General features: G+C 48.9%; 1 protein-coding gene and 1 long non-coding RNA gene across 4 annotated transcripts in view; one reads left to right on the top strand and one right to left on the bottom strand.

Annotated features, from left to right (window-relative positions):
- Positions 1 to 17,093, bottom strand: part of GOLGA1 (golgin A1) — a 47,691-nt gene that overhangs the window by 4,466 nt on the left and 26,132 nt on the right. For both annotated transcript variants that reach the window (XM_003995864.6, XM_006939457.4), the window contains exons 13-20: positions 13,972 to 14,067; positions 11,980 to 12,129; positions 11,379 to 11,474; positions 5,340 to 5,429; positions 4,397 to 4,499; positions 4,123 to 4,280; positions 3,544 to 3,687; positions 181 to 240 (exon numbers count right to left, since the gene is read on the bottom strand). In XM_003995864.6, coding sequence (XP_003995913.2) covers positions 181 to 240; positions 3,544 to 3,687; positions 4,123 to 4,280; positions 4,397 to 4,499; positions 5,340 to 5,429; positions 11,379 to 11,474; positions 11,980 to 12,129; positions 13,972 to 14,067 — 897 coding nt within the window. The remainder of the gene's footprint in view (positions 1 to 180; positions 241 to 3,543; positions 3,688 to 4,122; positions 4,281 to 4,396; positions 4,500 to 5,339; positions 5,430 to 11,378; positions 11,475 to 11,979; positions 12,130 to 13,971; positions 14,068 to 17,093) is intronic.
- On the top strand, positions 2,137 to 16,969 carry LOC109493968. Of its 2 annotated transcripts, XR_006588949.1 has the most exons (6): positions 2,137 to 2,313; positions 2,952 to 3,068; positions 3,189 to 3,417; positions 3,595 to 3,703; positions 14,276 to 14,725; positions 16,520 to 16,968. It is a non-coding gene; the product is annotated as an uncharacterized LOC109493968 (long non-coding RNA). The 2 variants fall into 2 exon arrangements; XR_002148501.3 differs by having other exon boundaries at positions 2,137 to 3,068; positions 16,520 to 16,969.

Consider the following 17,093-nt stretch of genomic DNA (forward strand, 5'->3'; position numbering starts at 1 on the left):
TAGTTACTTTTCAGAGACAGGTTCGAGCTGGCAGGGCTACCGTCCCACCAGCCAACATCTGGCTTCCCAGAGACCTCGCGGTCAACCGGTGGGGGGAGAGCATTGTCAAGCGGCGAGGGAACCCGGGAGGGCCAGAGGGCCAGGAAGGGCACAGGCAGTGGGGAGAAGAGGGGAACTTACCAGTTCCTTCTGGAGAGTCTTTTTGAGTTCCAGCATCCTCTGCTGCATCTGCTTTATGGTCTGAGACAAACCCCGCCCCCCCGCAAAAAGCCATCTGTTACATGCACATTCCACCATCTTTAAGGTGCCAAGGACAAGAGAACAGCCAGCCACCCCCTTGGGACCCTATACACCTGTTATAAGACACTGTCCCGTCTCCTGAGGGGCTCGTGTTGTCACACCTGTGTGCCTCCCGCCCGGGGCCCTCTTCCCTCCTTCTCGCTGCTCTGCACGCACACGCTCTCCAGGCCCCACGAGGGCCACTGAAGCCGTCACATACCCTCTGTGGAGCGCTCGTGCCCCAGGGCTGCCCCGCCTCCCCACGGGCTCAGCCCTCAGGACTGCTTCAGGTGCCTGCGTCTGGAAACACCTCTGTACAGTAGACTTGTCCTTCAGAATGAGATTTACGTGCTACGATCCCTCACCACTGCTCCGGAAATACCATTTTCAATGCTTATTTGGAACAGTGTAAACGGTCATGGTTTTTCTGTACTTCTCTATTTTATTTTATTTTTAGTGAGTTTAATTAGTATTGAGCTTTAAGTGTAATTTATTACACACTCCGTTAATCACTAAAAAGGCTAACCTCTGTTTTCCCAATGAGAAAATTTACTGTATAATCAGCAATACAGGAAAAAACATTAAACATTTCTCCAAAGTCTCACAAACTTAGTCTTTCCCGTGACCTTCAGGTCTGAGTCACTGATCTTGCACCGAGTAGCTGGAATTGTGAATAGTGTGTGTTTTTCATTTATCACAGTTTTCATAGCTTTCCACGGTTTCCCTAACTTCTTTATTTTTTAAGTAGGCTCTATGCCCAACGTGGGGCTTGAACTCATGACCCTGAGAGCAAGAGTCGTGTGCACCACCTACTGAGCCAACTAGGTGCCCCCTTAATTTTAACTTCTAATGTGACAGTAACTCGAGGGGATGCCCCATGCCTTAGGGCGGCGCTGAGCCTCCATTTTTGAACACGGCAGTAATAGCAGCTTCCCTTTCTCTAACGTGTGTCCAGTCTCTCCGCAGGACTGAGATGGCTCTGCCACAGACCCAGCTCCCGTCAAGCACATTAAATGGCCTCCAACACATCCCATTTTATAAATGATAATGTGTTGTTTCAATCTGTATTCTCTTGGCTGACCACGAGGCTGGCATTCACCCAAAAGTACATTTGCTATTTTATGTATTTTAAATTTTACCTGATTTTCTAGGATTTTGGTTCACTGATTAACTCATCTAACAAGTACTGACTAAATCCCTACTACAGGCAGATGCTGTCCTAGAGGCTGGGGAAAAGCAAGAAGCAAAAGAAGAAAAATGCTCAGGGGCACGTGGGTGGTTCAGTTGGTTAAGCATCCAACTCTTAATCTCTGCTCAGGTCATGATCTCACGGTTGTGAGATCGAGTCCCACGTCAGACTCCGCAATGAGCACAGAGCCCGCTTGGATTCTCTCTCCCCCTCTCTCTCTCCCCCTCCCCCGTGTGCTTGTTCTCTTTGTCTCTTGCTTTCTCTCAAAATAAATAAACATTTGGTTTAATTTTTTTAAATGTTTACTTCTATTTGAGAGAGACAGAGCATGAGCGGGGGAGGGGCAGAGAGAGGTGGAAACAGAATCCAAGGGGGCTCCATGCTCTGAGCTGTCAGCACAGAGCCTGACATGAGGCCCAAACTCATGAGTCGTGAAATTGTGACCTGAGCCAAAGTCGGATGCTCAATCGACTGAGCCACCCAGGCACCCCAACAAATAAACATTAAAAAAAAAAAGAAAGAAAGAAAAAAATGAAAAATATCTGCTCTCAGGAGGAGAAAATGTCAGTGACCGTACATTACATAAGAAGGTATTAAGAGGCCTGGTAAGGGGACAGGAAGTTCTGGTGGTGATGGTGAGGGCTGCCAAGCATAGTGGGGAGGGGGGGTGGGGAGGTGGAGGGGGGCCCTCCTTAACAAAATGACATCACAAAGGAAGTGAGGGGATTACAGGAAGGATATTCCAGACAGAAGGCTCAGCAAGTACAAAGGTCCTGCGGCGGGAGGGTGCTTGGCAGTCACAGAAAGGCAAGGCCAATGTGGCTAAGAGGGGGTGCAGTACAAAGGTACTAAGGGGCCAAACCACACAGGGCTTTGTGGGCCACTGCAAGGATGTGGCTTATATTTAGAGACAGGGGAAGTCATCAGAGGGCTGGTACAGAGGTGGTGACAGGGAAACCATTAGAAGCCCAACACCAGCCTGCAGGGAAGAAATGGTAACCCCACCTACGGTGGCAGCAGTGGTGGGGATGAGATGCAGCCCATTTGGGGTATAGTTTGAAGGGAGAGCCAGAAGGATTTGTTAATGGTTTGGATGTTGCTTGTGTAAGAAACAAGGGCGTTGAGAATGATACTAAGATTTTTACTTTTTACGTTTACTGAGACAAGAGCAGCCCCCATTAGGCAGCACGGTGAATGTGAAGTTGGGCTTTGGACAGTTTACGCAGATGCCTTGTAGACACTGCCACGGAGACAGACACAATCTAGAGCTCCAGGGAGCCGTCTGGCCTTGAGATAAGGATGTGGGCGCCCAAAGTGGGCAGTAGAGGCAGGACTCTGAGGGAGTGAATGCCACTTAGAGAGGAGGTCTGAGGGCTGGGTCCTGGGCACAGGGAGTTTGTCCGCTTTTCTGTAGTTTACATTTCACAGTAAGATTAAATGCACATGTGTAAGTGAGAATGAGCATTTTTTCCTTTTGTTATAGATCTAAAAAAATACACACCCACAATCACACTTTGGAGGCCAGAGCAGTGACCAGCCAGCACCCTTAACTTCCCAGCGCACTTGGAAACCAGGATCAAAGGAGACCTTGCACTTGCAGGTGCAGGGGCCTGAGGAGTGGGTGGAATCGGGACATTTATTAAGCCTCTACCAAATACGTGAAATTTCACAGGACAGCTAACAAACTTTCATTTCATACCCCAATGCCCTCCCCTGCCAGTAAAACCGCTAGAAGACAGGCATCACTGGGTCATTTCACAGCCATAGAAAGGAAGTGAGAGGTAAGGTGATGGGTCCAATATGACCCAGCTGGTGACAGCAGCACCTGTGACATCTGGCCTCACTACTGCCTGAGCGCAAATACTCTGGACGTTACCTCAAGCGTGGGGGAGGTGTGAAAGGAAGACTGCACAGGTGGAAGTCCAGGAAGAAGCCCTTCTGGTGAAGAGGTAAGATCTCTCCCAAGAGGGGCCCGGGGGCATCAGTCAAACTCTCGGACAAGGGACTGAACGGTTTTAGGCCCAGAACAGGGAGAGGGCGGGGAGATCAACAGCTGAGGTAAAGCGCACTCTCACCTTGTTTTTCTCCACGAGTTGCTGCTCCAAGTCCTGTTTTTCCTTCTGCAGCTGCCCTAGTTCCACAGCCCCCACCTCACCATTTGGGATTCCCTCTGCAGCCGGAAGCTGGTACGCGGGGTCCTGCGTGGCCCTCGAGGCCGCCTACAGGACGGACAAGGTAATGGTCAAGCTAAGCCACAGGTCCATGGGGAAAGGGGCCCAGACTGGTTCCAAAGGTGCGGGCTGATGTGCCGGAACAGGCAGCTAGCTGGCTAGGGACCAAACCTGGGCTGTAGAGATCCTGTCCGGCGCCTTCCAGGGGGACAGGCAGTTTTCCGTGCAGCGAGCGTGCTTGGAAGGAAAGGGCCCTACTGAACACGGACACGTGACGCCACATCCGATGGGCTCCTCAATACCCACGAGCTCCTAGTCAGGTAGGCACCCCTACTTTAAAGAAACGGAGGTGACCTGCCCGACATCCCACAGCTAGTGAGCGCCAGCTCTCCTCCCTGTCTTCCCACCGCCTCCTACTGGCAAACTATGGCAGGCAGCCCCGTCCTGCTGCCGTCACACCGGCCCGCGGCTCAGATGACTTACGTGAGGCTCGGGAACTGAGCGTGTCAACCCCTGCTCCGGGACGGCCAGTCTCAGCACGTCGAACCCCGCGGCAGCCTCGGACTCCTCCGCCCTAAGGCTCTGCAGGGCTTCCAGCTCGCTCTGAAGCTGGTGCATTTGCAACAGGGCAGAGTCGTGACCTAGGCCGGGCAGAGGGGAGCACCAGTGACTCCTGCTGCTTCAGGACCAGGCCACTTCAGGGCAGGGGTACTGGGTGGGAGCAGGTGAGAGGGCTCGGCAGGGGCAAACTCCTCACCTTTCTTCAGTTGGAAAATTTCCTGCTCTTTCTGGAGAATCGCTTCAGCTTTTTCCTGCAGACTCTGCTCCTTCTCATCTACTATAGCTGTGAGGTTAGCAGCCTGGACAGAAAAGCCAACATAAGAGAAGGCCGGCAGCAGTAACCGCATCTCCCCCAAAAGAAATCTCCACTTTTCCGCTACCCAGGGTCCCCCAGGAATCCCTCCCTGAAGTCTATAGCCTCGAACAAACCGTAGGCTACCCTCTACTCCTACGGACATAGCACAATTCTGGGGCCAGGGCCCTGCACGGGCCGCCCTCCCCCCACCCCCCCAGCCTACCACTAGCGGGCCTACCATAGATGTGGTTGTTCTGCCCAGCCTTCCCCAAGCTGTCATAACCATGACTTCCGTGTCCTGAGTACCTGTGACATGCCTAGCATTTGATACACATGACCTCACTATGATCTGAAAGGTGTAATTATCCTAAAGTCTTTGCAGATGCAACTGAGACTGGAATTTATGTTAAGGACTCACTGAAGGCCTAGAGTCCATTCCCTACAAGGTCTGGGGCCCGATGCTGAGTCTGTCTTGAAAGGAAGCTTTGCCCACCCTCTCGCTGAGGGCTCAGCTGTACTGCGTTCTCCGGGGCCTGTGGGCAGCGATGCCCCTCAGAGTCAGAGCCCAGGAGGCACCTGGATGCGGGCTTTTCCCCAGGCAAGGTTTACAACAGTAACCGGCCATCAAACATCCAAAAAGGCCATCCCGTGGGGTGAGGATTTCTTTATGATGGTTTTCTCCCACCTTCCTAGAGACCTCAGGGTCATCAATCACACAGTTCCTGGCATTCCTGACACCTGTGTCCAGCCCCTGGAGGGGGACACACGGGGAGGCAGGCTGGTCCTGCCCGAGGCTGGAACACACCACCCTTTGGCCCGTGCCTCAGGGTCAAACGGGGCCTACCTGTTGCTGGAACTCTTCCCTCTGCTTCCGCACCTCCTCCAGGGCTTGAGCCATTGCGACACTCACAATTTCTCTTTGGCTCCACTCTTCCTACAATCCAGAAAACGGGTGGGACACTGAGCCCCCAAACGCCTCTCACGGGTGTTTCACTGCACGTTATGTGCCGCCCACTGGGGGAATGCCATCCTCCATCCTACAGATTTTCTTCCTGCTGCCCGAGGGCCCTGGACGGCCCTCTCGCTGCAGTGCCGTCTGTATGCCTCTGAGAGCTGTCCTGGTGTACAACCCACCGACCTCTCCGCACAAGGGCAAACCGCCGAGGCTCGGGGATCCCATGGGCACACCAGCCAGTCCTCGGGCCACGGTTAGGGGACCCAGAACTCCAAGAGAAGAGCTGGTCTGATGAAATCAACACAGAATAGGAAGGAAGATTCTCAGGCCATGTGAATGGACTAGTGGACCGGAACAACCCAATTATGGGAAAAATAATCAGCAATTACTGAATTAAATAGGGCAGGGCAAAATGCCACAGACTCATCAAAATTATCCATTTTATAAGAGAAAAATGCTCTGGTCCCACAGCTAGTAAGTGGCATTGCCAGGTCTGAAGCCAGCATCTGAGCTTAGAGCCAAGCCTCTGGATGTTAGACTGTACCACCCAGAAAATTTTCTACATGGAGCCGGGCTGCCTCCCTGGCCTGCCCCACAGCACAGGAACCACCTCCTGACAGACGGACAGACACATCACCGGTCCTCTTCCCGGAGACGAATGCCGTGCTCACCGATCAACCCCTAGACTTCTCAGGTGCCTACATTCTGGTCAGGGACATCTGTGGTTTGTGTCTACCCCAGATCACACCGTTTTGGGGGATAAGAGCCTCATCACTGCTATTCCCCACTTCCACCCTGCAGTTCTGGAGGGCTGCCCATGTTGCGGCTACAAGGAGAAGCATGGGACTCAGGCCTGGCCAACTGAAGTACTGCAGCCCCCTGGCCAAACTGATTTGCTCAAGGGGTGGCTCTGTCACCTAAGATGGACCAATCAGAATCCCTTTTTACATCAGAAGCCTTTTTGATAAGCCAAGGAGAAGCCCTCTTTCCTAAGCTGGCATGTCACCAGCTTGGAGCTGCTGCTGTGATGACCACCCGATTTGAAGGCCGCCATCCGTATCGTGGGGAAAAGCAAGGCCAAGCGTCTGGGTAACTGACAGGGCAAGAAACAGCATGATGCAGGAAGGAAAGAGACCTGAGGCGCCCCCCACCCCCAAGTTCCAGTCGGACAAGTCTTTCTGGTTCTGGGAGCTACTCAACTCCCCTATGACACCTTTCAATTTGTGTCGGTACAAGTGAGTTGATGGAAGGAGACGCCAGCCTCCTGGCCAGGGGGATTCTGGTTCCTACTGTGGAGTTGTCAGAATTGACCTTTCTTTGCGTCCATCTCGAGTAGAGATGAGGAAACCTAGCGTCTGAATTCAAAAGGCAGGAGCCCGCGCTGCGCCAGACAATACCCCTCATCGGGGGAGGCAGTGTTGATACAGGAGAAGCAGCTACGGAAACGTGGCCCTGTGAGTCCAAGCGGCAGGTGGCAGAAGGCTTTTCCGGGGAGGTTTAGAAGAGCTCGGACTGCTGGTGTCTAAGAGGACGGCCAGCAGACAGAGCACGAGGCAGGAAAGCAGGTCAGGGCAGGAACCAGAGACTCAAAGCACCTCCATGCCAGGAACTGCATGGGATACTTTTTATCCACGGTCACGCTCGAGCCTCGGGGCAATCCTCTCGAGGTCAAGGGTTATTATCTTCAGTTTTGAAAAAAGGGAAACTAGACTCCCTCAAGAGTCAGCCGGTGAGGGGCTAGGCTGGCACACAGGACGGGGTCTATGTGGCTCTAAAGTCTGCTACCGCCAGAGCCGCATGCAACCCAGGACTGTGGGATTCGAGGTTGCCCGGCACAGTCCGGGTTGGCCGCAGGAGCCACCAGGCTACCCATGTGTGGCAGCTCCCTGCACCTGGGAGTGTGTTCCCTGACAGCAGTCTAAATAGGTATGCACCTAAAAATAGTGCTTCAAAACACTTGAGGCAAAGACTGACAACCGGCAGGATTAAAGAGAGAGACAAATCTGTGATCACAGTTGAAGATTTAACACATCACTCTTACTAACTGATGGAACAAGGAGACGAAAAAGAAACATCAGAAAACATAAAAGATTTGGACAACACCATCACCCAACTTGATCTAATTAGCATTTACAGAATGCTTTCCCCTCACAGCAGCAGCGCACTGAAACATTTACCAGAATAGACTCTGTATGACAGGCTGGGCCATAAAACAAACCTCAGTAAACATCAAAGGGCTGAAATCATTTAGTGTATGATCTGATCATAATAGTATTAAACTAGAAATCCAAGATCGAGAACATTCCGCAAACATTTGAAAATTAACCACACTTCTAAACAGCCTGTGTGCGCCAGTTTTTATTCCCGCCTATCGGCCCCACTGCCCCTCTCATCCTCTGCTTTGCGACGATGCTACATCTGGTCTGAGGCTCTGCAAATGACATTTCTGCTCGTCCAGCTGGTTCCATGTGAGCCTCTGCCAACAGGAGGAGCTCGAGGCAGACTGGAAAGCAGGAGAACACAGCAAAAGCCTTGCTCCTTCCTGTCCGCTTCTGCGAGCAGTCTGCACTGCCCTGGCGGTGGCAAGAAGGCACTGTCTTCCCGCAGCCGCATCTGCATCCGCTCTGCAGGTTCCCCAGCCCCCGGGGCTGATTTCACCGGCTGCCCTGTCCCCCAGCACACCAGCGCCCGCTCAACAGCGTCCCCTGCTCAGAGGCCCAAGTGCCAGACCTGTGGGGCCCTTTGTCTTAATTCCTAAGTTTAATAATTCAACCTTCTTTGCTTTGTTCCCTTACTTGTAGCTGTTTCTGCAGTGGCTACCTTCACAGTATCTTTTGCCTGTTTCAGCGCTGGACTAAAAGCTTTACATGAGATCACGAATTCTCACTTCAATAAATGGGTCTGGTTCCTTTATCCTGACTGGACCGTGATGGACACACTGTAGGACAGATCTTCTGGTTCTTTTTGTGTACCTTTATTCTTTCTTATTGCCTTTTATCTTCTGTCCTCCTATCTAGAATCTTCCTCCACCTGAATGATGCTCTCTAGCACTTCCTTTAGGGCAAATCTGTTGGTGACTAATTCCTCGTTTCTGGGTTTTTTTTTTTTTTTTTTTTTTTAATATGAAATTTATTGTCAATTGGTTTCCACTCCTCGTTTCTGTTTTATTGGTTTTTATAGTTCTACTACCATGCTGTGTCCGGGTACAGACTTCAAAACTTATCTTGGGAGAGCCTGCCTGGCTCAGTTGGAAGAGTATGTGACTCTTGATCTTGGGGGGTCATGAATTTGAGCCCTACATCAGGTGTAGAGATTACTAAAAAAAATAAACTTAGGGGTGCCTGGGTGGCTTAGTCAGTTGAGCACCCGACTTGGGCCCAGGTTCATGAGTTCGAGCCCTGCGTTGGGCTCTGTGCTGACAGCTCAGAGCCTGGAGCCTGCTTCAGATCCTGTGTCTCCGTCTTTCTCTGCCCCTCCCCAGCTTGCATTCTGTCTGTCTGTCTCTCTCTCTCTCAAAAAAACAGAAAAAAAAAAAAACAAACAAAAAATAAACTTAAAGAAAAAGGAAAAATAACATTTATCCCATTTGGATTTGTAAGAATTCTCACACCTGTACCTGTGAACTGACAGCTTTCAGCTATTTGGAAAATTCTCAGCTACTGTTGCTTCAATAATTGCTTTGACCTCACATTTACATTCCCTTCTGGGCCCCCACTGACAGGTGATCAAACACCTTGCAGCATCCTGTCTTTTTTCATGTTTTTTCTGTATTTTATTCTGCCTTTTCTTCTGTCTCACTAATTCTCTTATGAGTGCTAATCTGTTGTTAAACATATTATTTTTTAAAACAACTTTCCTGAAGTATAACTGACACTATGCTGCGCATATTTTAAGTGTGGAATGTGATGGCTTATGGTGAAACCATCACCACAGTAACAACCGTGAAAATACTCATTACCCTCAAAAGTTTCCTTGTGCCTTTTGGGTGCCTACTGCATTGGGGTCTCAGCTCTACACTTTCCAGCTCCCACACTCTAATTTGTTTCCCTTTTAAAACTGCTTCCATTTAGTACAGTTTCCAAATCTCTGCTGAAATTTGTGATTTTGTCTTTTATGCCTTTAAACATGGTAAGCAATGTAATATCTGAGCCTCTGAACAGGACTTCCTGCTTCTGTACTTGCCTCCTTTCCAGAATATGCTCCACAAAGAACCAGAATAATGATTTTAAGACTTCTCCCATCACTTCTTTGCTTAAAACTCCCAAAGTCTGCTTGCCTGGCTCCTCTCCTCTTCTCCCTGAGCCCATTGAGCAGCAGCCACACTGGCCTTGGTGCTGTTTTCTGAACTGTTTTTTCTGCCTCAAAGTTTTTCTTTTGTTTTTTAATTTTTTTTAATGTTTATTTTTGAGAGAGACAGAGAGTGAGACAGAGTGCAAGTAGGGGAGGGGCAGAGAGGGAGGGAGACACAGAATCTGAAGCAGGCTCCAGGCTCTGAGCTGTCAGCACAGAGCCCGATGCAGGAACCATGAGATCATGACCTGAGCCAAAATCGGACACCCAACCGACTGAGCCACCCAGGCGTCCCTGCCTCAGAGCTTTTCTATTCGCTATTTCTTTCTTTTTAATTTTTAATTTTTTAAAATTTACATCCAAATTACTTAGCATATAGTGCAACAATGATTTCAGAAGTAGATTCCTTAGTGCCCCTTACCATTTAGCCCATCCCCCCTCCCACAACCCCTCCAGTAACCCTCAGTTTGTTCTCCATATTTAGGAGTCTCTTCTGTTTTGTCCCCTCTATTTGCTATTTCTTCTGGAATATTTCCTTCCCAAACATTCACATTGCTGGCCCCTTCTCATGACTCAGAGCTTCTGCTCAAATATCACGGAAGCCCTCCCTAACCTCCACCTTAGAGCCCTCTCCTCTCTCCTCTTTGTCCTTCACACTTGCTTACTTTCTGCACTGCACTTACGACTATTTATCAGTTGTTCATTATCTAGTTACAAGCGCCACCGGAGGGAAATTTTGCCTGTTTTGCTCAATGCCACATGCCAGCACCTACACTAGAGCCCACAGGTACTCCACTGTTTGCTGAAGGAATGCATGAGAAAATATCTGCCACCAAAGTACACGTTTCCCACGATACAGCACTACATCCTTAGCACCTAACTTAGCAGAGACTATTACTGAAAGCTTACTTAATGCAGACCCACAGCTTTGGGTGTTCCCAGAGAAGGTCTCTGCCAAAAGATCCACAAGATCTTTGTGTCGTGACCAAGCTGGGCAAGTACTGCAATGATCCATCATCTAAGGGCTCTTACAAACGGGGCCAGAGGAGGCTGGAGGCCTGTAAGAAAGTGACAGAAACTCTCTGCATCCAGTTACGTCCAGGGAGTGAAGGGGGCAACGTCTGATTAAAGAATCTGATTAAAGAATCAAGTTCTCAGAAGGGAAAGGGTAACAATCCAGCAGACTGTTTCTCATCTCTACATGTGGTCTCTGACATAAACAGATGGGGTCCTTACGACAAGTTAAGCCCTTGTTTTGCTAATCTCGCTGGAAAGATCAACACCACCAGTGGTTTGACAGCATGACTTTCAGGAAGCTGCTGACGATGAAACAGAGGAAGGGCTGGATGCGTGAAGTCAGACCAGCACCACCTGGAACTAACTGTGGAACTCAGACGCATTACTTATACGTGGAGCCTCAATGACGTTAATTGCAAAGTGAGCATAATTCCTCCTCCCACCCTGGATCACGACAGGACTTAATGAGGTGAGATTTCTAACAAATGTCTAAGGGACTGTTGAACAAATGCCAGTTCACGCCTTCTCCACTCTGAGTACAGGACTTTCACTGGGCTGCTCCCAATACACGTATAAAAGATGGGCCACTGCTGTGACACATGGACGCCGTTAGATAAATACCTTGAGCTTCTTTAGTTCAAGTTGGTGGTGTTGCAAAGAACGTTCACATTCATTCTTACTTTCTTTAAGGGCTGCGTTTTCTTGCTCCAGTTCTCTCTGCAAATTAAGAAAAGTATACATAAAACGAAAAGGGCGTTTCCCTATTTCCCCTGGGCACAGTCCCACAGACATGGAACCTTTACGAATGCACCCCACCTCCTGTGTCCCTGCAGGGGTGGGAGAGGAGAATGGAAAATTCTCAGCTACCCTCCTCACGAGAAGAAATATGGCACTTGACTCTGACGGTGAGGAATCAGAGGGAGAAGCCATGAGGGAGGAACAAGAACACTGCAGAAAGAGGGGAGGAGGCCGACAGGATTGGTCAGGAAGCACAAGTCCTTGCGCAGCCCAGAAGAAAAGAAAACCCATCTGTTTGGGGTTTTATAAAAAGCAGCCTTTTTACATCCATTCTCATGAGCAGGTGTCTCGATGGAAAGATAAAAACTGCTCCAAAAAGTGGTTCTCTGTTGAGAGGGAGGCTGGTCTTCTTCCTGTCAACAACCCGGCGGCCCAGCAACGTGTGAACCTGGTGCTCACAAAGCTCACTCCTTTCCTCACGTACCACCTCCCGCTCTGCGGCGGTCTGGTCGGCCACCCGGGCGCTCTCCAGGGCAGCGAGCTGGGTCTCCAGTGTGTGGACGCGCTCCATGCACTGCCGTTCCAGGGCGAGGACCTGCTGCTGTGCCTGGCTGCTCTCCTTGTTTGCGGCGGCCTGCAGAGGACAGTATTCATGGTGACAGTGAGGACCTCATCCGTTCTGCCCCTTGGTGACCCAAAGATGGGTGTCCAGTGGCAACAACTCTCCTTCCTGCTCTCTGGCCTGGGCGCTGCTGAGGTCTCCACCTGCAGCCCTGCCGGGCACCCCTGGGCTATTCAGGAGCTAGAGTCTGGGACTGGTCTTGGTGCTGGGAGGACAGCTTAGGGCACCAGTCAGTCCTAAGATACAGCCCTCCTTCACCCTACTTGGTACTGCCCTCTATGGCTGAGGCTTTTCTTGGGGAGGCAATACGTATCTTCCTCAATTTACGATGGGGTTACAACCCGACAATCTCACTGTAAGTTGAAGGTATTAAGTCAAAACAAGCATCATAGCTCAGCCTAGCCTAGTTTACTTTTTAAAGATTTTATTTTTAAGTAATCTCCACACCCAACGTAGAGCTTGAACTCACAACCCCAAGATCACGAGTTGCATGCTCTGCGGCCTGAGCCAGCCAGGTACCCCAGTTCTGAGCATTAAGAGTAGGCTAGGCCACAGGCGCTGAATGGCTCAGTTGGTTGAATGACTGATTTCAGCTTGGTCATGATCTTACGATTTGTGAGTCTGAGCCCCACATCGGGCTGTGCACTGATAGCACGGAGCCTGCTTTGGATTCTCTGTCTCCTTCTTTCTCTGCCCCTCCCCTGCTCAAGTGCATTTTCTAAGATAAATAGATAAAATTAACAAATTAATAAAGTAGTCTAGGCTACTTTAAAAAAAAAAAAAAGAGGGCCACCTGGCTGGCTCAGTTGGTGGAGCACGTGACTCTTGATCTCAGGGTTGTGAGTACAAGCCCCATGCTGGATGTAGGGATTACTTCAAAATAAAATAAAATAAAATAAATAAATAAATAAATAAATAAATAAATAAATGCTCAGTACATTTACATTAGCCTACAATTGGGCTAAGTCTGTTTTATATTAAAGTGTTGGATATCTCCTGTAATTTACTGAATACTGCACTGAAAGTGACAAACAGAAAGTCTGCCCAGGGGCTGCGGCTCCCCACCACAGTCTGGTATCGAGGAAGAATATTGTATCGCACACCTTTCGCCCAGGAGAAGCTCAAACTTCACAATTTGAAGTATAGTTTCTACTCAGTGCGTACTGATTTCTCATCTCATAAAGCTGAAAATCCTTAAGTTGAGCCATTATAAATCATGGACGGTCTGTATAGTACAGTGACGACGAACAAGGGCTCGGACTGAAAAAAGATGTGGGTTCTGCCATTTACCAGCAGGGAGACCATGACCACTGGGTTAGTGACCCAGTCTTTCTGAACCAGCTTCCTCTAGGGAATGAGAATAGTACGTACTTCTTAGGTCTATAGCAAGGACTAAATACAACACGTGCAGAATACTTAGCACAGTGACTGGCACGGCCAACATACAATAAATAATGCTTTCGTTTCTCTAGCTCCTAACTCAACACCCCACCTGGGGCTGCAATGGTTGGCCAAACCCCTTGCCAAGTTCTCCTCAGTCCTGGCCGCAAGCTGAGGTCTGACTGCCGGCAGAGTTACCGCCTCTAATAGTCCCAGAACTAGGCCGGGCCCCACGGCCAGCCATCAGATGGCAATTAGCCAGTCCCCCCCTCCTTGGGTAACTCAGATCCTTCAGTACGTAGTGCGTCCGGACTCCCTCTACCACGGCTGCCCTCCTGCTCACACCCAGTTCAACAAGCGTATCTGAGGTCAGGTCCTAGCACCTCACCGGGGTGAGTCTGGGGTGACTGCAAAGGCGTGAAGGGCAAGCAAGCAGCAAGGGCCTAGAGCCCAGCAGCCACAACCACCACTTACAAGCTCCCGAATCTGAGCTTCCTGAGCCGCCACAACGTCACCGCTGTGCTTCAGCTTCTCCTCAGAAGCCTGCAAGCTGTGCTCGAGCTCTTGCACCTGAGGGGGAAAGGGAGCGTCTTCATTCAGAAGGAGTCACAGGGTGGGAACAAATGGCTTTAAAAATCAAATCCGCTTAAATATCATTACCACTAGTCTACCATTCTTTTCCTCCAGTCTATTTTTGTGACTTTTTAAAAAAAAATAATTCTAGGCAAACTTTGTATTTCTCCTCTTCACTCAAGTTTCCTTTCGTGTTTCAATGTAGCCTCGAGAACCTGGATTATTTCCTTAAGGGATGTTTCACAATCTACTGACCCACTGCCTCCTGTGCTGGCGCTCACGTTGTTTCCCGCTTTCCTGTCTGAGACAGTTAACGTCTTCACTCGACAGTTTTTGACCTGGTTTGAGCCACTTCCTTTCGACAGATTCCAGGAAGCGGGATGACTGCTCACCGTACAAACTTTCACTCATTCTACAGACATCAACCGAGTCTGACTGTGTACCCGGCACCGCACTAGGACGCTAGGCCGGCCCCGCAGATGGGACGACACCCTGTCCGCAGAGCCAGATCTTCCAACGGGCCATTTTTATCTGATTTGAGCTGTCTTTGCCAATTTCCCTTATAAAGTCCTCTTGTTCGCTGAATAACATTTGACCTTGAGGAAGTTTATCGTGAAAACAAACACAAGGAAGGTTGCAGCTTTGTCACGGAGAGGTAGGTACCCAATGGGCGGAGGATATTTTTAGGTCTCACGGCTCCTTATACATATTCACATGTAAGATTTAACTGCAACAACTCTCTGAGAACAGCATTATTTCCACAGATGAGGATAGCGTTACTTGTCCAATATCGCAAATTTTATTAATGGTAGAGCCAGAACTGAAACCTAGCTTTTTAAACTCCTGAATTCAGAAAGGATCTACTCAGGTCCCAATTTAGAGGCAGAGCTCCAGAAAGATTCAGATCCACAAGAGGTTCAGCACAGAGTTATCATATGACCTGGGAATTCCACTCCTAGACAGAAACCCAACAGAAATCAAAGTAAAAGCTCACACAAAAACCTTGTTCACAGCACTACACTAATGTTCATTATTCACAATAGCCAAAAGGTGGAAATAACCCAAATGTCCGTCGACAAATGAATAGATAAACAAAATGTGGTACAGACATAAAAAAGAAAGAAAGCCTTTTTTAAAAAGGCTTATTCAGCCTCAGGGCACCTGGCTGGCTCAGGCAGGAGGGCATGTGACTCTTGATCTTGGGGTCATGAGTTTGAGCCTCCATGGCATGAAGTTTACTTAAAATAAAAAAACTGAAAAAAAAAAAAAACAACAAAACCCTGGCTTATTTGGCCTCAAAAAGGAATGAAATTCAGACACATGCTACAACATGAATGAACCTTGAGGCCATATGTTAAATGAAATTAGCCAGACACAAAAGGACAAAAATATTGTAAGATTCCACTACTATGAGGTTTCTACAGTAGTCAAATTTATAGGGATAGAAAGTAGAATGGTGGCTGCCAGGGACTGGGGGTGGGAGAGAATGGGAAGTTACTATTCAATGCAGACAGAATTTCAGTTTGAGACAATGAAAAAGTTCTGGACACGGATGGTGGTGGTGGATTCACAATAGTCTGAATGTGCTTAATGCCACTAATTGTACACTAGAAACTATATTGAAATGATAAATTTTATGTCACGTACTTTATTGCAATAAAAAATAGAAATTCAGAAATAGAAATGAATTCTAATAAAGCAAACAAAGCTGTGCTGAGAAATAATACACCTTTGAATATTTTTATCAGGAAATAAGATTTTTAAAATGAGCTAAGCAGGCGCCTGGGTGGCTCAGTCAGTTGAGCATCCCACTTCAGCTCAGGTCATGATCTCATGGCTCGTGAGTTTGAGCCCCGCATCAGGCTCTGTGTTGGCAGCTCAGAGCCTGGAGCCTGCTTCAGATTCTGTGTCTCTCTCTCTCTCTGCCCTCCCCCAGCTTGTATTCTATCTCTGTCTGTGTCTCTCAAAAATAATAAACATTAAAAAAAATTTTTTTTAAATGAGCTAAGCATTTGTGATAGTCTGAATGTTTGTGTCCCCCAAATTCATGTTGAAAATCTAATGTCTGATGTGATGGTGACAGGAGGTGATGATGCCTTTGGGAGGTGAGGTGTTCAGGTGATGCCTTTGGGAGGTGAGGCGCTCGAGTCCTGAGGGTTCCGCCCTCAGGACGGGATTAGTGCCCTAAAGAAAGAGGCTCCACAGAGATCCCTTACCCTTTCCACCATTTTGCACGCCATTAAACTGGCAAAATAAACACATAAATAAATGGCTGGAAAAGACAGCAAAGCAGGTATAGGACCCCTTCAAGCATGCTGGGGGAGTAGAGCCAAGCGCAGCCCTTGTAGGAACATTCTTGTCCTACTTAGTCACATTAGGTCATATGCGTTCTGTACCCTCAAGGCGACAAGGACAGAGCTATTTGCTGCCACGTATTCTGTGGTGACAGGAAGAAGGTGGCAATCTGGACGTCCAGCGCCTGGCAGATGACCGCAATGTGGTGTAGTGAGCGCAATCCAGTGGACACAGCCAGAAGATGGGGCGGGTGAAAGGAACAGTGGACGTGGAACTACATCACTCACATAAATTAACACACGTGCACACAAAACAAGGTCGCCAATTCTAAGGTAACCCAACAACAAAAGGATCTCTATTAACCACATTAGAATGGCTTCCTGTGGGAAGGAAGGGACTGGGGATAAAAGGGAATGAACAAACGAGAACAATTTTGTGTGGAACAACGGTGGCAATGTGGCAAGAATGAAGAAAATGACTAACTCAACCATGTGTAAGTAAGATCCAAAACAGTGCCTTTAAAAGAAAACCTTTGGGGTGCTTGGGTGGCTCAGTCAGTTGAGCGTCTGACTTCCACTCGGGTCATGACCTTGTGGTTCATGGGTTTGAACCCCGTCTCGGGCTCTGTGCTCACAGCTCAGAGCCTGAAGCCTGCTTCAGATTCTGTGTCTCCCTCTCTCTCTGCCCCTCCTTGCTCACACTCTATCAAAAATAAACATTACAAAAGA

Source organism: Felis catus, chromosome D4 (assembly GCF_018350175.1).
Source record: "Felis catus isolate Fca126 chromosome D4, F.catus_Fca126_mat1.0, whole genome shotgun sequence".
NCBI lineage: Eukaryota > Metazoa > Chordata > Mammalia > Carnivora > Felidae > Felis > Felis catus.